General features: G+C 35.5%; 1 protein-coding gene across 1 annotated transcript; it reads right to left on the bottom strand.

Annotated features, from left to right (window-relative positions):
* Nucleotides 1-4864: 4864 nt before the first annotated feature.
* LOC18444353 (PH, RCC1 and FYVE domains-containing protein 1) lies at nucleotides 4865-16743 on the bottom strand. Its single transcript, XM_006854526.4, has 9 exons — nucleotides 15844-16743; nucleotides 14228-14314; nucleotides 12494-12583; nucleotides 12296-12382; nucleotides 12079-12198; nucleotides 8493-10607; nucleotides 8008-8154; nucleotides 6257-6789; nucleotides 4865-6018 (listed from the first exon to the last, which is right to left on the bottom strand). Exons 1-9 carry the CDS (start codon nucleotides 15889-15891, stop codon nucleotides 5901-5903), a joined length of 3345 nt encoding a protein of 1114 aa, XP_006854588.1. The 5' UTR covers nucleotides 15892-16743; the 3' UTR covers nucleotides 4865-5900.
* Nucleotides 16744-21498: the final 4755 nt, after the last annotated feature.

Here is a 21498-nt window from a genome sequence, read left to right as displayed (position 1 = left end):
ATCCAGAGAGAATCTGGCGATTCTCAATAGTGAATCGCCCGTATCCAGAGAGAACCGGGCGATTCCCAATAGTTAATCGCGAGTCTCATCGAAAAAAATATTTTTTTTACATGTGCCCGCCTCACGAGAAAGACACGTTGCCACAAGTGGCCGCCTCACGCAACACGTGGTAACTGACCTCACATGTCTTCCCAATCGCTTTTCTACACGCACAATGGATTGAATATATATTATTATATATTATTGACAACTTGCGGTGGACGTCTAGGGTTCGAACCCCTTAGTGCACAACCAAAATTTTTTTGAGTTCGAACCCTTTAGCGCACAACAATATTTTTTTTTGAGTTCGAACCCCTTAGCCTTAGCACACAACCAAAAAAAAATTTTAGTTCGAACCCCCTAGTGCACAGCAAAAAAAATTTTGTTGTAAAAAAAATAAACAAAGGCACAAAATACCGTTGTAAAAAATTAGAAAAAATATAAAATAAAAGACTTTTCAAGATAGAGATAAAAAAAATAATCCAACTTTTTTTTATTTTTCTTATAAAAAAATACAATTTGTTGTCAAAAAAATAAACAAAGGCAGAAAATACTGTTGTAAAAAAATAAAAAAATAACAAATAAAAGGTTTTTTAAGCTAAAGATAAAAAAAATAATACAACATTTTTTTATTTTTCTTGTAAAAAAAATACAAGGTGATATAACAAGTATTTCTTGCAAAAAAATAAAACGCATAAAAAAATAAAATGTACTTTGGCATAAAAAAATAAAAATGTACTTTGGCAACATCATTTTTTTATTTTACTTGTAAAAAAAAATAAAAATTAATACAACAAACAAAAAAAAATGTAATGCAACATCTTCTTCTTTTGTCAAAAAAAAGAAAGATAATCAACAAGTATCATATTTTTCTTGTAAAAAAAATTAAAAGATAGTACAATAAGTATTTCTTGTTAAAAAAAATAAAAAATATTTCTTAATACAATTTAAGAATAAATGGTCTAATTATATTTTTTATTTTTATAACATGATGGTCTTTAATATAAATTTAGTAATATTAATTAAAGATAGGATTCATATAATAAGGCCATTTGAAATTTCTCTCTTTCTACTAACAATCTCTTCCACTAATTTATTCTAGAAACCTAAAAAATTAAAGAAAATTAGTATGCATTCTAATAATTTCTACATTGATAACCAAATCTTTTATTTTATTATTAATTTTTGTATTATAAATCATATAGTGTGCTATTTTTCTTACAGTTGTTAATAATACATTTTAAATTAGATGATATTATAAAATATTTTGGATTTGTTATTATTTATATAATAAAATAATTATAAAATATTGTTGGTATATAATATTATAGTTAGTTAGGTTGTAATAATTTGAGTTTTTTTAGCGGATTAGGGTTTTCTGCCAATTCGATATTTTAGTGGCCAAGTTTTCATCGATTTAGTCAACTCTTTATTGTAGTCCATATATGATTATATACTTAATCCATGATAATTCTATGATTTCTTTTGTGTGCTGCAAATTTAATGGTCAACATAAGTTCATACATGGAAAGAACATCTCAATATTCATAAATTGATGAAAACAATGAAAGTTAATAATGTAGTACCCTCATTTCTTATTGGATTCTTAAAAAAAACATTTCCAATGAATTTTAATATTATTTTTTGAATTTTTTTAAGGCTTAATTCGAGCCATTCGGCACGATTTCCGATTCGGATCTCCAATTCATCGATCAAAATTGGTTTTTGGGATGCCCGATTCTGGTCACCGATCCGTTTTTAAACCGCTGGATGCAGACAAGAGCAACATATTTTATTGTTCTTGTATTCTCTTTAAGTTAGCATTTATGAAATGTGAAGCTAATGGTGTGGCAGATGGGCGTGGTAAGTTCGGTGTTTCTTTGTTGTCTTTACTTGTTTCGTCTGCTTTAACTCAGAGACTATAATCCCATGTCGTTTCAGCATTTTATCGATAATAGCTCATAACATCTGTCAAAACAATAAAAAGGCTAGAAAATACATTTGTTTTTATTTTTTATTGGATGTTTATGTTTATCTAAAATTTAGTAAATGGGTGTTTTTTTCTACAGGGGTGCGGTTTGTATAGAGCCGAGGCTCTAAACAATCAAAGTAAAGCGCACCTTCAAATGGTATCGAGAAATGTAGTTTTAATATTGGAAATCTTTGTGACAGCTTTAAAATATATTTTCATCTTTAATTATAAAATTTAAAGCTTAAAAAATAGTGTAAATCAAGTAGATATCTGAAAACATAAAAATCTTGAAAATTGACAGTCCAAAAATGTATGATAAGATGCACTATTTTTAAAACTTAAAATCCATTTCTTTTTCTCATGTCCATGCATCTTGATGTCAACATAATCAATTTGAGGATATTTGGGAATTCAAACAACCTCTTTTAATGAAAATTTTGAGGTGGGTTCTAATTTAATCATTTAGATCTTGGGCTCTATATAAACTTTTTCTTTTTTTTATATGGTTCACAAAATAAAAATAATAAAACTATTTTTAAAAACGTGACTGGAATACCCCTGAAAGATTATGGGTATTCTTTTAAATAGTTTTATTAATTTAATTATGTTCGCCATATAAATTGTACATCTACTCAACGAATTTCAAATAGGTATGATTTTTAATTAAAAAAAGAAGAAGAGATTAGATGATGCTATGTTAATTTGTACCATTAAATAGTGCATTTGCACACATCAAGCATCAAATAACATCCCTTTTAAATTATGTGGAAAGGTACGTTGGTCTAATTTAATGAAAAAATCCGTTACCAGAAATAAGATTGGGCAAAGTCACCTGGCATTCCGATAGAGTGCCTTAAGGCTGGACATAGCAGGTAGGAGTGGCCATGGGTCGGGTCTGGTCCAGGACTTAACAGGATTGGATCCAAAGTTATCGGACTCGATTGGACCCCATCCAAAATAAATAATATATATATATATATATATATATATATTTCAAATATTATATTAGATATATCCAATGTATTATTTAAATATTATAGCTAAAATATATAATTATATTTATTTAAATATTAATTAAATACTACATTAAAGTTTATATATGGGTCGGGTCCGGGTTGGGTCCACATGGACCCGGACTTGAATAGTGTTTGGGTCTAATATTTCGACCCGACCCGCTGGGTCCAAATTTTAGACCCATACCAGGACCCGACCATTGCCACCCCTAATTGCAGGGCAGTGATTGTGATTCTACTATTCTAGAATTAGTTATTCAAAATTTGGACAGGCCACGACCCAGGGCATTTCTGAGGTCCTGAGTCCAGCATTTACTTTGTTATCCATTGAGAAATAGACCCTTGTTTTAATTCATGATTCTGTTGTGCACGTAAATATAAAAAAGAAAGAAAGAAGAGTTTTTAAAGAAAAATAAGTTAAATAAGCAGTCTTATCATAGAAAACTTAAAAATATTTGCAGTTTCCTTGGGTAGAGAATTTGAGACCACACGTTGTCATTAGGTTATTGCCACTCTCATGAATATCTCTCTTGTGATCAAATGCCCTTTATTTTCATGTTACTGCATATTTTGTCCCTCATTGCAATTATTTCATAAAAACTTTGGCAAATTTTTGGCTCATACATTTCTAAACCTCATAGCGCTAATCTGCTGGAAAAGTAATTTCACACCTGGATCTTTGTCAAGGGGTCTAAATTCGTTAAAACGATACAAATACCTTGCAATTGTTTCATTCTTATCAACACTCTGTTGAACGCATTTTGTATTACACGGCAATATATTACTCTTCAGGCTGTTTCTTTCAGTTTTTATTGATCCAATTGCAGCTTCATTAGCACCAAATAAACTATCCTGTCAATTAAATAGAGCATCACGTCATTTATAAAGCGTTATAAAACGTTCTATCTAGATGGCATAAGCAGATTATCGGGAACACTGCTACATGCAATGTTTTTGAGTTTTCTAACACGTAGATTTCACCTTAAAAAATTCGGATGCTCTCTATTAAATCTTCAGAAATTAATTTTTTCAAGTTCATAGATTTGGAAAACAATTTCTTTTGAGATTAATCTAGGGGTTGATGAGATTACATTTCCAAAATTTGGGGGCCTAAAATTGCTCCTATACTAGGTTTTTTCTGACGGAGTAAATGAAAAGTTACGCATCTGCAAGAGCATGACATATTAATACGATGACACCATTTACCTTTTATACAAGATGGTCATAATTACTTATAACCATCCTATGTAAAATCTGATAGCTTGGATAAGTCACAAAGTTTGAAAAAATTGCTTTTAAATTTTAAGCTTGGTCAATACAATAAATGTAGCCTCTAAATTTTACATCCAACGGTCAAGTTTAATTGTAACCACATTATACCTAAGATAAATGGTCTCATTGTATACGTTTCCTTTTTCTTTTCTTTAATCGGATTTCTCCGAGTCTCTTCGGGAGGAGCATGAAATCTTTTGGCTGTAATTTATAATATGTCTAATCGCCAATACTTTTGAATGTCATCCTTTTTCTTGGCAACATATACTCTATTTTTTGGACAGGGCAATGCCCGTTATCATCATGACAGTGACTACAATATTGAAAGACATTCTTTTCCCCGAACATTGGGTTTACAATTCAAAATATACGATAGAATTTGGTTTTCTCCTTGATCCTGCTCGCAAGATCGAGGATATACCTTTTTGTGTTTTTTTCTTTTTGAAAGAAAGACTGTTTTGTATTTATGAATGAAAACTTACAAAGAAAGAAGTTAGAAAAAGAAGCATAGGTCACCCACAGGCTGGGTAATCCTTACAGCTCTCAAACAATGGGATCCAGGATACACTTTTTCAACAGAAAAATGTAAGAAATTGCATAAATAAGTGAACATGAGAATGGTTTTCCAAAAATTCAAGAACAAAATCTCCAACAAACTGAACCAGACAGCACAGAATAAATTTCTCAAAATTCGTCAAAACGGGCACCCATGCTTCCAAATTATGTTCACAATTCAAAGGTAGTACCACCAGATCCACGCCCCTTCGCAAAACATTTAAGGTTGAAGGGGAAATGTGTGACATCAGGGAGTAAATGGAAAGTAAAGACGTGTTAGGTATAACACCAGAAAGGAAACACACTCGCTCCTGTTGATGTGTGTATAAACCATCATTGATGCAGCAAATCATACAAGAATAAACGAACTCCACAGACTATCTATTACATAAGATTCCAACTTCTACCTCAGTTTTCTTGATGTGGAAGATCAGCTTGATATACCTATTATATAAGACGCCAACTTCTACCTCGGTCTTTTTGATGAGGAAGGTCAGCTTGATATTGATACTGAAACAGACGATCCACAGTCTATGCACATCACAGCAACAAAATTTTCAGGCCGAGAGTAGACAAAAAACAAGGTTTTCCTTCTTGAGGGAAGAAGATATGGGGTAGGAGGGGGAGCTGAGATAGCAAGACCACAATTTGGGAGCACCAAAATATAATATAAGTAAGAACAAATCAAAGAAGGGCGCAATGCAATGACTTCCTCCAATCCTAAGGCCACAACCTCTCCCATGTGCAAACTTTAACAAAAGAGGGTGAACAGTTAGTCGCTCCTAAACATCTGAAATCTTTTCTCTACCCAAAGCCCCAAACTATCTCGCAATTTGAGGGTTATGTACATTACAATACAAGGACAGCAGAGAGAGAGATAGAGAGAGAGAGAAAGGAACCCCTGCCTCCTTTTTATCCTCTGATTCTACTGAGATGGCGATTCTTCTTGACCCTTGACATTAAGGAATTTTCATTTTACATGGCCTTCGATGAGAGGGGGCTCAGAAGCTTAACTTGAAAGATGGCTTTAAGTCTCAGCTTCCTGTTTGCTAGCGGACATTGTCGGCAGGGCCTTGCCCACATCCCTTTACTCTGTATCTCTCAAACACTTTCTCCCGGTTCTCTGACCACCATGTTGCCGCCTGTGCTTCACCAAACCTTCTCCGACTGTAAATAATTCAACCCATTTCATTCTTCAGAAAATGATTAAAAGAAAGTGATGAAAGATAAGCACTAAGGTAGCAAACATGGGTATGACTTCAAGAACCCAATTGCATGAATGACTCGGAAGATCATAACAATATGAAATGAAATTGTCTCGAGGTATGGATCCAGCCCAGCAAGCTATATGTGTGTGTATAGCAAGAGAGAGAGAGAGAGAGAGAGGGTCGATTCATCAGTTTACCTGAACCTCACTCGCTTGAGATCTCTGGTTCCATCCCGAAGCAACACAAGGGTTATATACACACCGGGTTCATATTGCTCAATCCTTTCTTCCTCCACTTGATCACTTCCCATAGATGAAGGGTTTCTGAGCTTCGAACCATATTCACCTTTCTCATGGGGATCCTGTTCTTTTGCATCAGCATCAGTTGATCTACTACTAGTCGAGATCTTCGCATCATTGCCATTTTGTGACCTCAAGTCTAAATTTTGATGCTGCAATCTGTGATTTACAATATGATAAGTGGTTTCACTTGCCCCATGAGCATCACTAAATGGATGATTTTGGCTAGAAAAGCCATTTGTGGTGCCAGAGTCTACTCCAGTTGGAAAAGGCAAGGTCGAAGCTAAGCTTCCATGACTAGCTAGTAAACTTTCTTCATGCAATTCTGAATGTTTTGAGGCATCTGGTTCAATGCCATTAGGTAGATATACTGGCCTATTATTGTAGGTATCATAGACCCCAGGTGGAAGCCTTTCGGCCATATCCTTCAGCTGGATAGCATAAAAAGGTAGTCGGAAAATGAACAATTAACATAGAAAATAGTTGAAAAAACATTACCAAAACTTTTTCTTTCTAAATGATAAATTGTAAATCAGAAACCGTTCTACAGAATTGAGACAGTACATCAGCAGTGAGGAAGTAATCAGCTATTTGAAAGCTGTGACACATGGATTAGCAAACAACTGCAGAAAACAATAAGATGATCCCTATCAACAAATAGTGATGACATGGAAATCAGAAAAGAGTAAACTCAATCTCACAATATTTATCTTGTGTTTTTAAACACTAACTTAAATATTAAAGGACTAACAATTATTACTGGGAGAGCATAACCCATTAGATTCTTCTATTACATCCTCTCACTGGGCCATGGGCGGCATTTCAATTGGTTCAAGACTCGCATTTCAATTGGTTCAAGACTCTCAACAATGCAAACCTTCAAGAACTCTCCCCTACTTTAGGGCATATCTTGCAAACAATGACCACGACCACCACTATTAGGGAGAAAAGCAATTTCTCTTTAGCTCTCAGGAACCAATGGCCCACTGTTAGCCTCTACATCCTTCCCTACTTGCCCAGTGAACCATAACTTCATTGAGCAATCCACTACTCAAAACTTAAGAATTAAAAAATGGCCAGAGAAGGAGATTATTGGGTACAAATGGAAGTGTCCAACCCATAGATATGTCCATACAAAACAATTCTGACTGGTACCACTTCGAAGTTCAAACCCTAAACCTTAAATCATCAAAAAAGAAGAAGAAAAGGAAATCAAAAAACAAATCTCAGGGTGCCACTAGTATCCGTTTCTCAATTTTGTCTTTAAGTATAGATAGAAATGCATAATTAGAAAGTTAATGGTATAAATCAAGGAGAAACCCAATAGGTTCATGCGCAACTGGAAACAGTTTCTTTCTACAAAGCATTTGCCAGCAATATTAGATCAGTTTAGTAAAAGTATTCAGGCACTAGAAGTTAACCAAAAGATTTGCAGAATGCCATTTAACGAGATGATGTCCTATTTGTAACTTTCTACTGAAAAGTTAAACCAACTTTAAACAGATGAAAAACAACTGACCATCATGTAGAATGAAAGACCTAAAGACAAACTTCATTCATACAGCCAAATGTATTAAATAGTTGGCAGTACACTTGCTTTAAAATTGTAAATTTTGAGAGAGGACAGTTTAAGATATCCAGCAGACTACCTGTGCTGTAAGGGACTTTATAACTTCCTTCGCAGCTTTACACTTTGCAGCTTCCTCAGCAGCTAGTGCAGCAGCTTCCTGAGCTTTCTTTGCCGATTGTTGCAATTCCATTTCTTGGAGTTCACAGCGTCGTCTCAGATTCTCAACCTAGAGAGAAAATTGCTTGTCAATTAGGAGCCAAATGATGCTTTCATCCACAAGAGATGTTCATTAAGAAAATGGAAAACATGAAAACAGTGCCATATACCCACAAAGTTAATGTAGCTTCTTCAATTTCTTGAAACCTAAAATGATCCAGGACTTTTGTAAATGACCATTTTGCTACTGGTTCGCTAAAACAGCCATTTAAAAAAAGTTGATCACTTTTGTGATAAACACTCCAGAAGATGTTTTGAGATTCCAAGTTTTTGAAGCACCAGAATGATTTATGCAAGTGTTTCAGGCAATGTTTTTGGTATCCTCCCTAAACAAAATCCCCAACATACCTGAGATTGCAACTTCTGCACTTCTTGATTTAAAAGCTCATTTGTTTTTTTAAGGCTATCGGCGATACTTTTAGAGAAAGAAAGGCCCCCCGTTGTGGGCATAGGCGTTGCTGAACGAGGAGGGCTAGGCCTTCGTGAAAATGGTGAAGCAGCCCTAGAATTTACACTAGTATGAACAGCTGATGTAATCACTGGTCTTCGAACTGCTTGACGCTGATCGATTGCAATAGGGAAAGAAATATCTTTGAAAAGATTGGGAATTTGGGAAGTTTGTATTATAGATAAGGAGTCTGACTTCTTTCCCTGCTTGGTCAGTTTGGTATCAAGAATTTTAATCAAATCCCCATTAATAGGCAATGGGATCTTTGCAGACTTCAATTCTGACTTGTCTAACTTATCTTTATTTTCACTTGATCGCCGAGGTATTATGTTCTTTTTGTTACTACTTGAGAAAGCAGAGGCTTCTGAAACTTTGTTCAGTTTTGCATAACAAGAATCACATACACGATATGGTTTTCCAGGATTGGGAGACAACGCTGCCCTCAAAGCTTTCCTTGAACTACAGGAATGGCAATGCACCAATCCACAATTATAACAATTGTGTCTTTTACGAGTAAACCCAAAGGTCTGTCTACATGCTGAGCATTGTGATTGGTCTGAACCAGAAACCCATTTATGAATACAAATAACTGCTGTGAAATTTGAGCCACAAGAAACCATTTTAACATGCCTATCCTTCAAAGCTTCAACAAGTGTAGGGGTTTTTCTATCTTCAACATCACCATGTCCCAATCTCCCATTTGCACCTTTTCCCCATGTGTATACTTCACTCCTAGATGTGAGGACGGCCACATGGTAAGAACCACAGTCGATCTCTTCAACAGTTTCACCCGCGAGTTTATCTTCAACTAAGCAAGGTAATTTTCCATCAGATTGTGGATTACCAAGCTGACCATAAACTGTACTTCCCATTGAGAAGACATGGCCTGATGTGGTCAAGCCAACTGTGAGACTGTGCCCACAAGCCAGCTTGTGAAAATTGTACTCAATAATCGATGGCACACAAGTTGGAACCAATCGGGTTTCCTTATCTCCATGACCAAGTCGATTTTTGTCCCCATCTCCCCAAGTGAACAGTTTCCCAGATGACAAACTCGCACTAGACTGTGCCACTATAACCTCCACTATGGCAGCAGTGTGCCATACTCCACAAGCAACAGCAATTGTTCTTAAACCCTTCAAAGATTCAACCTCTCTTGGATAAGCCACGCTCTCCCTATTGCCATGACCCAAGATACCAAAGGTTCCATCACCAAATGTGAACAATCTTCCAGTTGAGGTCACCAATGCTGTATGCCAAGGGCCACAAGAAACAGATGCAACCTGTACTCCCTCAAGAGGACCTGCAACTCTCTTAGGTATCCAGTGACTGACATCAGTGCCATGCCCTAGAAGCCCCAAATTATGAGTTCCATCTCCCCATGTGTAAAGGTCACCTGTCATGGTTACCGCACAAGTGTGGTATTCACCACAAGCCACGAAATCCACGTTGCATGTTGCTAAAGATTCAACAAGTCGAGGTTGAGAGACATCGGTTCCAACTCCATGACCAAGTCGTCCCCCCGATTCCTCACCCCAAGTGAAAACCTCACCTTGCCTTGTAACTATAGCAGCATGCCTAAACCCACAACTGACATGATGGACATCTAAGACTGCATTTGATTCCAAGGGCTTAGGGAGGAGCACATCTGTTCTAGAACACAATGGATAGAAAGCTCCATCAGATGAAGGTTTTACAGGAGTATCACTAAGAACATCTCCCCAGATATAAACATCTCCCAAGGCATCACAATCATCATGGGCAGAACCCTGGCTAGAAGAGCTAGGGGCACTTGAAACACTAACTCGGAAAGTATCTAAAGTGGCTCCTTTTACTTGCATGTTTGGATTTTCTGATCCTACAACCGATCTTTCATGGTGGAGTAAACTTTCGAGAGAACAGATTCTGGTTAGAGTTTTAGTGTTGAGGCTGATAGATGCTTCTGGAGAACTTATTTCTAGGGCGGCACCAAAGGAACTGTCACTAGGGCTGCTGGGTGTGAAGTCTACACCATCCTGAAGATCCAATTACAAACCATGTCAGTCTAAGAAAGTGATGCAAGCACTAAAAAAACCTTAAATTGCAGCAGTCACAATTACAATATAGCCTTCCACAAGTAAAATATAATATGCTAGTCATGCATTTCCTATTTTCCACGAAGAACATATCTGAACCAGGTGGCGATGCCATTCCGGGAGATATCAGTTAAATTTCAATACTGTCATGATTTGATTATTTTCAGCTTGGGTCCTACTTCAGCTATATTGATGATAGTTCAATATGTCACTTGATTTTAAAGTATGAATCTAGAAATAAGTTTCCCAATCCAGAGAATTGATGAACCCCATTCGCAAGTAACCATGTGAGGTAAGGACACTCACAAACTCACATGCCTTTCAAAAATCTTGCACAACATTCAAAATGGCCCCATCAACCAAGGTCTCTTCCATGCTCTCTTTACAAACAACCACAAGCAAAGGTCTTTTGACAGCATGAGTACCTCACACAAAATTCACCAATTAGACACAACTCATACATGCCTCACAAAATATCTAGTCATTCTAAAACTAACACATGTTTCACAAACTCAATTACTCAACAAAATAGCCATTTGAGCTACGGCATTCACAATAACCATTAAAGCACCCAAACAATACTGATCCTATGGATCATATCATAGGTCAGCCAATTGAATTGGCCTGATGTTTGAGTTGTTTCTGTGTATCCCACCTTCTCTTTAACAATTCACATAGAGCGATGTACTCTGAAGATTCCAAGCTGCTGAATACGCATGTTGACTTTGCAAGAAAATTTAACATAAAGAAATTACACCTAATTCTGATGCAGTGCACACACACTTGCACAAAAACAACCTAAAAAGTAGCAGCAACATCCTGGGAGTTGAACTTGAGCAACCCACATACACGGCACATTTGCAGAAACTGAATACAAGGAAAATCTACTTCTACTTTGCTACGAGTAACCAAACTGGGTTGCTTCCTTCTTGTGCCATTCATTGGTAAGTAATTAATTTGAATAAACCAGAGAGTCCCAATATATAGAGTGAAGATCATGGTTTAATTTTTAAACTAGTGTCATGTATCATCGGTAATTGGCTATTTGCTTATATATTTGGGACGATGTCATTTTATTTCTTATCATGATAACTGCATGATTCCTTGAGTTTTGCACAATTTTTTATCTATTACAATTTCCTTCTCCCAAAAGCCTGTCCATAACCTTTTTTATGCAAATTCAAGACAGATAAACAAGTCAAAGTAAAGATAGGGCATGCAGAGTCCAACCAAGTAAGCAGATACTCTGTTTAGAGCAGTTGAGAACAATCAACATTCAGGAAATAAAAAAGTGACTGAAAAGAATGTGCAGGTACAGATTAAAAGCACAGCTTACGGAAAGAGCTATTGGAGAGAGAGTTAAAAAATACAAAAAATAAAAGAGCTTTAGATAAAGAGACAAAGACTATACACTGAAATAAAGTCCCCCTTCACTTCGTCCATCAATTTTTGAGCGTGAGTGTTGACCACCAGAAATCAATGCTTTAAGGCCCCCAAACCACACCTCTGCCTCAACTTTGTCCTTGCAGATCTATAATACAGTCACACAGTTTGATATTTCAAAAGAAAATTATAGGAAAGGTGTAGAACACCAATTACGTTTCGGTCTTTGATCTACTCATGCTTACCAAATCAAGAGAACGTTCACCATTGTTGTATAAAAGAGAAAAGGACAGGTAGTCCTTTTCAGGACATAAATATCTCTTGAAAATAACCTGAAAATGTTTAGAAATTGGAATAAGATAAATAAGATTATGTCCAAAGTATTTGACCCAGCAGTAAATCACAAGCAAAATAGCATTTCATAACAAAACAGCTGATCTCACAGTTCTTTGTCCAGGGATAATCTTCGTAACAGAAGCTAACTTCAACTTTCTTTCTTCACCTCTAGAATACCATATCAGAGTTGATTCGTCCTGAAAATAACACATGCACACTGGTCAACAAAACAGGGAAAAGAAAAATAAGGGAAAAAAAGAAAAGAGAGATAGAGTGAGAAGAGCTTACTAGCCAGACACCAAGAAAAGATAAATTAATAATGACATGGTACTGAATGTCTTTAGGCCAGATAACGAGCTTCTATATTCCCAGAAAATGGTGAAATATTTAATTAAACATAAGATTGTGGATAATATAAAAAAACATATTCCTTCCATGTATTGCCATTTATACACACCAAAGTTGCAATGGAAACTTTCCAGTGTGACAATTGATGCCATAGCTAAGATCATTAGAACATGGTAAACCGCCAAACTTAAGAGCAGTGAATAAAAAAACTTGTTTTCAATCAGAACTACTCTCACAACTCAACTCGAAAAATCCAGTATGCAATTTTTATAAATGAATTCTCAGAAAATGTCCAAGTTTTCATTGTTTCTTTGTCAATTTGACTCATAGATGGTGGTATTCTTAGGTCCTTAGCTGCATAAATTCCCTCTGCATGTGTCTTTCTAAAAAAAAAAAGTAAAAATAAAATAAAAAGAGTTCCTCATACGAGATTTGACACAATGTGAGTTTGCAATTTGACTCAGTGAGTCGACTCAGTTTAGGTAGTGTGACATAGACAGCTAGTTCAAAGATTTGAACAGTGCTTAAGAATATCAAGGAATAGGCAGTGTGACATAGACAGCTAGTTCAAAGATTTTAACATTGCTTAAGAATATCAAGGAAATCTAATCCTATGTTGAGGTAAATGAGGTATCTTTATTGTTAATGATAGAAATGTGCACAATTATTGTTGGTTTCCCGGTTTCTTGTGCAAGTAACTAGTTCAAAATTACTGATGTTCGCCACAGCATTACAGATTAGTCTGAAGTCCTCAAGTTTCAGGTACAGCACATTCACACTTCTTGATTTGTTTCTCATGCAAATGCAAATACTTCATACTTCATGATCTCCGTACTCCATTTTTCTATTGAGCTCAAAGAGTACATGAAATACTTCTATAATGTTTATCTGACACTGTAAATGCTTTTGTCCTTCTCATTTCATCATTCAAATGCAAGATGAAATGTAAGACTGAATATGCCATATAGCATTTACTGCACACTTGCAAGTGATGCCCTGTTTGTTGCCAGTTTTAAAGACATCCCTGAGAACTAAAGAAATGGATGAATTGTTTAGGCCACTGTTAGATTGGAGGAGGTTTATATTCCGACTAGGTTTTGATAAGAGGATGTCGGAAAGGAAGAGCTCTACGATGTTTTCAGTCATATTGAGTGTGGCACATTGTATCCCAATTGAGAGATTTTTCTTCTTCCTATTTCCTTAATTGACACTAGTATAAAAACCATTTGGCCTCATCAAATAACAAAAAATTGATTTCACTCATGAATTCTAATTTGGACATGCATCTGTGTCATGCGCAAGCATGCTAATTAAGCTAAACACAGCTACATTTCTAGAGGACACGAAGTAGGAGGTTTCTCAGTCATAAAGAGTTGAATCAATTGGGAAAGCAAAGCATAGTTCTACAGCTGTATAAAATATATGCAAATGAAATCATTGCTTGTTTTGATTGGTGGATATTGAATAAGAAACCAAGTAGATAGAGAACATACATTAGATATTCTGAAGGGGCAGAACTTGGGTTTCCCTTTGCGACCATATTTCAGCAATTGTGCTCCTTTCTTCAAAGCAACAATGGCCTTCACAGAAAACAAATATCAGTTGAGAGAAAAGACAAAGTGTGTATATGAATGAATAAGCAACATTAGGATTAGCTTGACCAACATACCAAGTAACTCAGAAGTCCACATACGCCTACGTGTATTCCTTCAGCCTCATATCAAATTCAATTTCTTATCACAATTTTGACAGGGTAATAGAATTTTTTTTTAACAAAGCTATGATAATAGAATTAAAATTTTCAGTTTAGGTTTGGATTTTCATGGCTGCTGTTTAGATATGAACTCCCCATGTCTGTATCGGTCGGATTAAACTTTACTCTATAGACTAAATAAACTATATATGTCAAAGAAGCTCAGAGACCTTGGTTTAGAAGTTAGGGACTGTTGTGCATCAAGAGGCAATGAGTAACTAACCAAGAGGTTAGGGACTGTTGTGCATCAAGAGGCAAACAGTAACTGACCAATACTACAAATATACTTCAGCTCTCTCTTTCTCTCTCTCTCTCTCTCTCTCTCTCTCTCTCTCTCCATTGATTAAATACTTCAGTTCTCTTCATAACAAATGATTGGCAAGAGGCATGTCTAAAGCCCAAATACATCCAGTGGGTCTCCATGCATACATTGCTCAATTTCATTCCATAGTTTGATTGGATTAAACATGGGGATTTTTCTAAACATGAGCACAGGGCAAGCTGAAGTAGCCAAAAGCAAAATCGCTATTATGACTAGATAATTTGCCATTAAAACCATTCAAGTGTTTTATCAAGAATAATAAGACTCAAAATACAAAACAAATAATAATAAGACTCAAAATACAAAACAAATAATAATAAAACTCAAAATACAAAAATAAAAAATATAAACCAAAGGGTATTGATGCTTACTTTTACAAAATATTCATCCAAGTCTCCAAACACCTAGATTCTGAAATTTGAAATTATAACATGTAAACTACTTCCTCCAGGATAAAAAAGAAGTCCATTGATAAAGATGGATGCTTCAAATGCTGAAAAGAACGTCTAGAGGTATTTTCATTCAGAGTGAGCACTTTGAGTCAAGGCCAAAACTCAAAGAAACAGATGCTATGAAACAAACTCAAATAGAAAGCAGAAGAATAAGAAGAGGGAGAGTCAAATATTGAAATTTGCAAAGCTTTCAGACTGGAAGGCCACTGGTGATTAATGCACTTGGATTTTGATGGACCCATCAAAATGCATCATGACCAGATTTCAGCTCAATTGAATAGGCACTCCCAAACCAGAACAAGCATTTCCAAATTTAATCTTCTCCATAATATATAGCATTCAGCACAATGACCAGATATATTGAAACAATCGAGACTTCCACGCCACTTAAATTCATAAACTGTCGCAAGCCAGAAAAAAAAAAAAAAAATCTGCATTCTTTTTGTAGATACGGCAACAATAATAAGAATTCCAACCATTTTTGAGAAAATGCAAACAACAAACTGCATGTGAAGCTATTACCAGTTTATACCAATTCATCTAAAGAGATAAAAGGAAACAATTTAGAGAGAAAGAACCAACCTGCTCGATGTTTCGCTCAGCACCCCCATAACCAGCAGGATCTGCCATTCCATGAGAAATCCTTTCTCTCTCTAGTCCACCAACCAAGACCCAGACTTAGTCCAAGAAGCAGCAGCATCATAGATGAAACCTTCTTCTTCGGCTTACCATCAATCAATCCTCAAACCTAAACCAAATCCCCCTTCTCCAAAACTTACAGAGAAAATGAGAGAGAATAGAATATACCCAAAAATGTGGAGAGAACACACTGGAATTTGATCTACACAAAAGACTGTACCTAAAGCACCAAACCGAACAAGAAGAATCTGACTAAAAGAAGAAAACAGCTCAAAGACTTGAGACCATCCAAATCTTTCTTTATCAGGATCTACACATCCATGCCAAAACCATCCTCAAGTTTCCAGAAAGGGAAACCCTAACTCATGCTACAAAAAATGAGCTACTCGAGTTGATACCAAGCTATTCATGAACTGAAAACAGGGCTAAAAAAACCCTAGAAAATGGTTACAGTAAAGAGATATGAATTCGACGCTTACAAAGCAAAACCCGCCATTGCAACACGGGTTTTCTCTCCTGCAAATGCTCGGGATTTTACATGTCAAATAATATGAGAAAAAAAAGAGAAAAATCAGAAGGCTTAATTCTTTTCTCAAAATGCTTTGAATTCTTAATAGTTTTCATGAGAGAGAGAGAGAGAGAGAGAGAGAGAGGAGGAAGGGCAGAAGATGGGTATGAACTGGATTTGAGTTCGGCCTGGCGTCCGAATAAAAGGTCAAGTAAAAAAAAAAAAAAAAAGAGAAAAAATAAAGAACAAAAGTAGAGAGATAGAGGCTGTAGAGCGAGAAAGAACAAAAGTAGTGAGAGAAAGAGAACGATTTTAGAGAGAGAAAGAGGGGGGTTGGGGGGGACGTTGGAGTTAGGAAGTACGCTCTGCTGAAAGCCGTCATAGAAGGGTGGTGCATGAGATTACGAAATTACCCTTACAATCCACTTTAAAAGGCGATAATGCCCTTTACCATTTTTTAGTCGGTGGTTTATTAAAATTTGTTGAAAATGACGAAAGTGCCCAAGATTCCCTCGCCTTCCTTGGCTTGTTTCGTAAACGTTGAGGGCTTCTATGATCATTTTGTAAATCTGGGTGGATTTTTAACGGTTTTGGGAGGGCATTTCTTGGAATGTAAAATTATTTTAAAGGTGGGGTCATTATAGTAATTTGTACTTGCCTGGGGACCTGGGAGAAGCAGTAAAGGGAAAGGCCAGCTTTGGGAAGACGGAGCCAATGATGCGGGTCCCCACCCGGATTGACATGGCACGAGTTTTGTGGGTCCACTTTACGTCAAATGACTAAAATATCCCTTGATTTTCGGCTTATTACATGAGAGTCAGGAATATAGGAATGTTCAAAGTCCAAAGCCTCAATTTTCATAATTCCATGGTGAGATAGAAGTGAACACACGGTCAAAGTCCAAAGTCTAACATTTACGTAATTCTAGGGAGAGAGAGAGAATCGAACATCGCCCAAGTAGTCAAGAGTTCCTTAGAAATGATAGAAAATACTAAGCCCTCAGTCCAAATTATATTTTTTTTTTTTAAAGTTTTTTTTGTTACTAGGACGGTACCTCAAGTTTTAGGGAAGTGCCCCACTAACAAAAAAAAAATTTGAAAAAATATTAAAATTCAATATGAGGATATTTTTGGATCGAGAGGTACTTTTGAAAAAAAATTTTAAAAAAACAAGTTGACTTACTTTTTTTTGTAATTTTTACTTATAAATAGAGCATTTTGAATTTAAATTTTTTTTTTAAGGTCCGTACGTAAATCGCTCAAAAAAAAAAGAAATTGCCCTAAACATTAGCTTTAGGTCGAGCTCTAGCTCATAAACTCCCACTCATAATCGATGGGTGAGCGGTTCGGGTCTAAAGGTCCTCTGGACTTGTTTTCCACGTCGAAAACTCCAAGTAATTTGCAATTGGCTCAAAACCAGCTCAGTCGGCTCAATTTAGTTGGTAACTGGTTAGTGCCACTAGTGCAGTTCTTAAAATATTGTTTCATACTATTTGTATGTAATTTTTTGATGGTCCAACATACTTTTCCATAAAAGTTATGATCGGTCTTACGACCGCCTTATAGAATTTTCTCTTCAATTCTATTGGTATGTGGCTGTCATATAAACTCTAGATGCTCATTTCCATTTTGCCCACCAATTCCATTCCAGATGTGATATCTTCTTTGCTCTTTTATATATATATCAGTATAATGAAATGTTATATATTTCAAAATTATATATATATCAGTTTAATGAAATGTTATATATTTCAAAATTATATATATATCAGTTTAATGAAATGTTATATATTTCAAAATTGTATGAATGGTTTGAAGTGCCTCGATATTGATCTAACCATTCATTTCCAAATTGGGAGCCACATGTCTAGGAAAATATGCGTGGCTAGCTAGAAACTGTACAATCACTACGACTAGGTCTGGCATACCCAGCAAATCTCCAATTAAAATATATATTTTTTTCAAATCTTCAATTAAAATATGATTTTTTTTTCAAAAATCTCTATTTTTTTAATATATTAAGAACTTTGAGTTCTTCAAATGATATCTTAAAAATGATATCTTAAAAATCGTATTTTTATTGGAGTTTATACGAATCCATAATTTATTTTATTTTTTAAAAAATTAATTATTAAAAAAATTATTTTCTGTAACTTTATTGACCCTTTCATTCTCTTCATTGATTTTGCCGATATATTGTTATTCTCTTGACTATAAACACGACCGACTTAAAAGCCTATTTGTTGTGTTTACAAAGAGGCGAGCCTAAAAAAAGGACGTAGGTGCGAAATAGGTTCCCTAACTTGTGTTACAAAAGTAGAGTTCAACGCACAGAGGCCACACCAAACGCGGCCATATAAATCCCAGAACTTGCCAAGAGCTCTTCATTTCAGTGCTGGAATGAACAGCTTGGGCCAAGTATTCGGCCCATACCCGAGCCGAGTACTCAGCCTGAGTCTAAGTAACATGTGACGAGTTTGGCCGAGTTTTGGCAATGCCAAAAAATGTTAAAAAAATTTTAAAATCCAAAAAGATATCAAAAATATATTCAAAATAAAAGTAAATAAATTGCATCTAAATGCGATTAAAAAAGTAATGAAAAATAAATTCTGAAAATAAATTTATGATTGGGGATAATTTAAAGACAATCCAAAAAGAAAGGAAAATATAAAAATAAGTATTTGATGGCCCAAACACTTCCCAATATTTGTTAAAATAATAGAGAATATATATATATATATATATATATATATATATATATATATATATATAGAAAACAAATAATTTCTTTAATTTTTATATTTTTTTATATAATTTTTTATTTATTTAATGATCCATGAGTTGGACACCTAACTTGAAGATACTCGGACCCGTTAGAGTGGCGAGGCGAGTTAATCGGACGAGTCCGTATAGGCTGGCTTGAATAATCGAACACTTGGTCATTTATACTGCAATTGCAGTAGGTCATAAAAAGCGATGTATAACAAATTTTTAAAGAGCCGTTCAAAAAAAAAAAACAAATTTGAAAAGAAGGTCTACATCGTTTCCAAATTTAATGTAAAAAAAGCCTGCAAAATGGCATCTTTCCGTTCTATATAAACTTTGAGACAATCGTTGTGACGCCCACATCTTACCAATTAAAACCAAACCAATGATCATGTAATGTCTTTATTCATATGGAAATTATAGTAAGTGTCCCTATCTTTTGCAGAATTTAAAGCGTCTCTAATATTTTATACTTCATTCTCACGTCCCACTCTTTGAGAGAATGTCTTTTTTATTTTTATTTTTAAAATGGTGTATGTCCTGTATTTTTAATTTTATTTTATTTCCTACATAAGAGCAAACTCAAACAGTGAGAATCCATATTTTTTAATGCCGTAAAGTTAATTTGAAATAAATAAAATTACTAAAATAACCAAAAGAACCCCAAAACTTTAGAGATATCATTAAAACTTTGTTTTTATTGAAATATCTTTTTTATAGTTTTTACATGTGTGTGATGATGAGAGAAACACCCAGAAATTGAACTTAATTGTATGTATAAAAAAAATTGGAATACAAGACATGCTATTGAAAGTTGCAACATACGTATAAAATATAAAATATTGAAAATATTTTTTTACATTCTACAATAAATTTCTACTTTACATATTGATTAGGGGTGGCAATTGGGACCTGTGAACCCGAGAACGTACCCGACCCCAGGTCCGGGTATGGGCCAAGGTGTTGGACTGGATGGGTCGGGTCCCGTCCAATACCTTCCAGGTCCGGGTCTTGGTTCAAATCCAGGTAGTCCCTCTCCTTGTTTTTTAAGTTAAATATACATTTTTTAAAAAATGTAAAACTCGATTTTCAGGTTGGGTGTGGGTCCCACATTATCAATTGATGTTCGGGTAAAGGGACTTTGGATCTGGGTCTGGGTCCCCTAATATATTTTCGGCTGGACCTAAGCCCGGCCCGACCCGACCAAATTGCGACCTCTAATAACGATGAGATACTTGATATTTGGAATTATTTGGAGAGAGCAGGTGGTGAGTGAGAAATGGATGGAGGGTAGGTGAAGTAAATTGTCAAAATGGTAGGAGGATTTGGTTGATTTACTTTTGCTTTGCTTTGCTTTGCTTTGTTTTGCGTTGATTTGATGAGAGAGGGAAGGAAGTGCGCTTTGATTTTGACCGCCGACAAGAAATAGTCGCCGTCACCAAAATAAGAACAAAAGGAAGGAGAAACGAAACGGGGGAAAATAACAAATGTGGGCTTCGTCCTTGCGTGGGCGAAGGGGTTCACCAAAAGATCTTTTGTCTCCCCCTCTAAACCTATTAACAAGAGGATGAGACATGGCCCCCCACCACTTGATTTAGATACTTTGCCCCCATTTGTTTTTTCTCTCTCCAAATTCTCTCTCTCTCTTTAAAAATAAGATTGAACATTTTGTCTCCATGCGAGCCACATATGCTGAGCGTAGTTATGGTCATGAGGCCCCAACCACTCTGTCTCTCTTATGTTCCTCTCAATGTTAACAAGTTCGTTTCGCTTCCGTCGAAGCCTTCGGATTTGAGGTATAAATCGAAGCAACGTCTGGTGCTGCTATTTCGGTCAAATTCATGCTGCTTCGATCAGATTCGGATATGCTTCACGTCGGCTTCGGCCAGTAAAAAAATAGCTATATAAAAGTTTTTTTTTATTTTAAAATTTTTTCCATCAAATTCATGCTGCTTCGATCAGATTCGGATATGCTTCACGTCGGCTTCGGCCAGTAAAAAAATAGCTATATAAAAGTTTTTTTTTATTTTAAAATTTTTTCCATTATTTGTATATATATTTTATATAAATATCTAATTTATTTCTATTACTTTTTTTAAAACAATCCGAAGTCTTCTCCTGAATCGGCCTAAGCATCGAATTGCTTCATTTTTCTCACCAAACCGAAAGAGACTCCGAAGCGAACCTGACAACGTTGGTTCTTCTAAAGGTGGCAAGAGGCCGGTCAAGGCCCTTGGCCCAGGCCTTACCTCTTAGTAAGGACGGGCCAAGCCAAGCGGGGCTAAAAAAAAAAAAAAAAAAAAAAAAAAAAAAAAAAAAAAAAGA

This window comes from Amborella trichopoda, chromosome 11 (genome assembly GCF_054954075.1).
Source record: "Amborella trichopoda isolate Santa Cruz 75 chromosome 11, AtrichopodaSantaCruz75HAP2 v2.0, whole genome shotgun sequence".
In the NCBI taxonomy this organism is placed as follows: domain Eukaryota; kingdom Viridiplantae; phylum Streptophyta; class Magnoliopsida; order Amborellales; family Amborellaceae; genus Amborella; species Amborella trichopoda.
This window is presented reverse-complemented; position numbering and strand designations above follow the sequence as displayed.

Excerpts from the sequence above, each read along its gene's own strand:
- LOC18444353 (XM_006854526.4), bottom strand. The coding sequence starts at position 15,891 with ATGGCAGATCCTGCTGGTTATGGGGGTGCTGAGCGAAACATCGAGCAG. Across the intron at positions 14,315-15,843 it reads CTGAGCGAAACATCGAGCAG|GCCATTGTTGCTTTGAAGAA; the intron begins GTTGGTTCTTTC and ends TTTTCTGTGAAG. Across the intron at positions 6,790-8,007 it reads TAAAGTCCCTTACAGCACAG|CTGAAGGATATGGCCGAAAG; the intron begins GTAGTCTGCTGG and ends TATGCTATCCAG.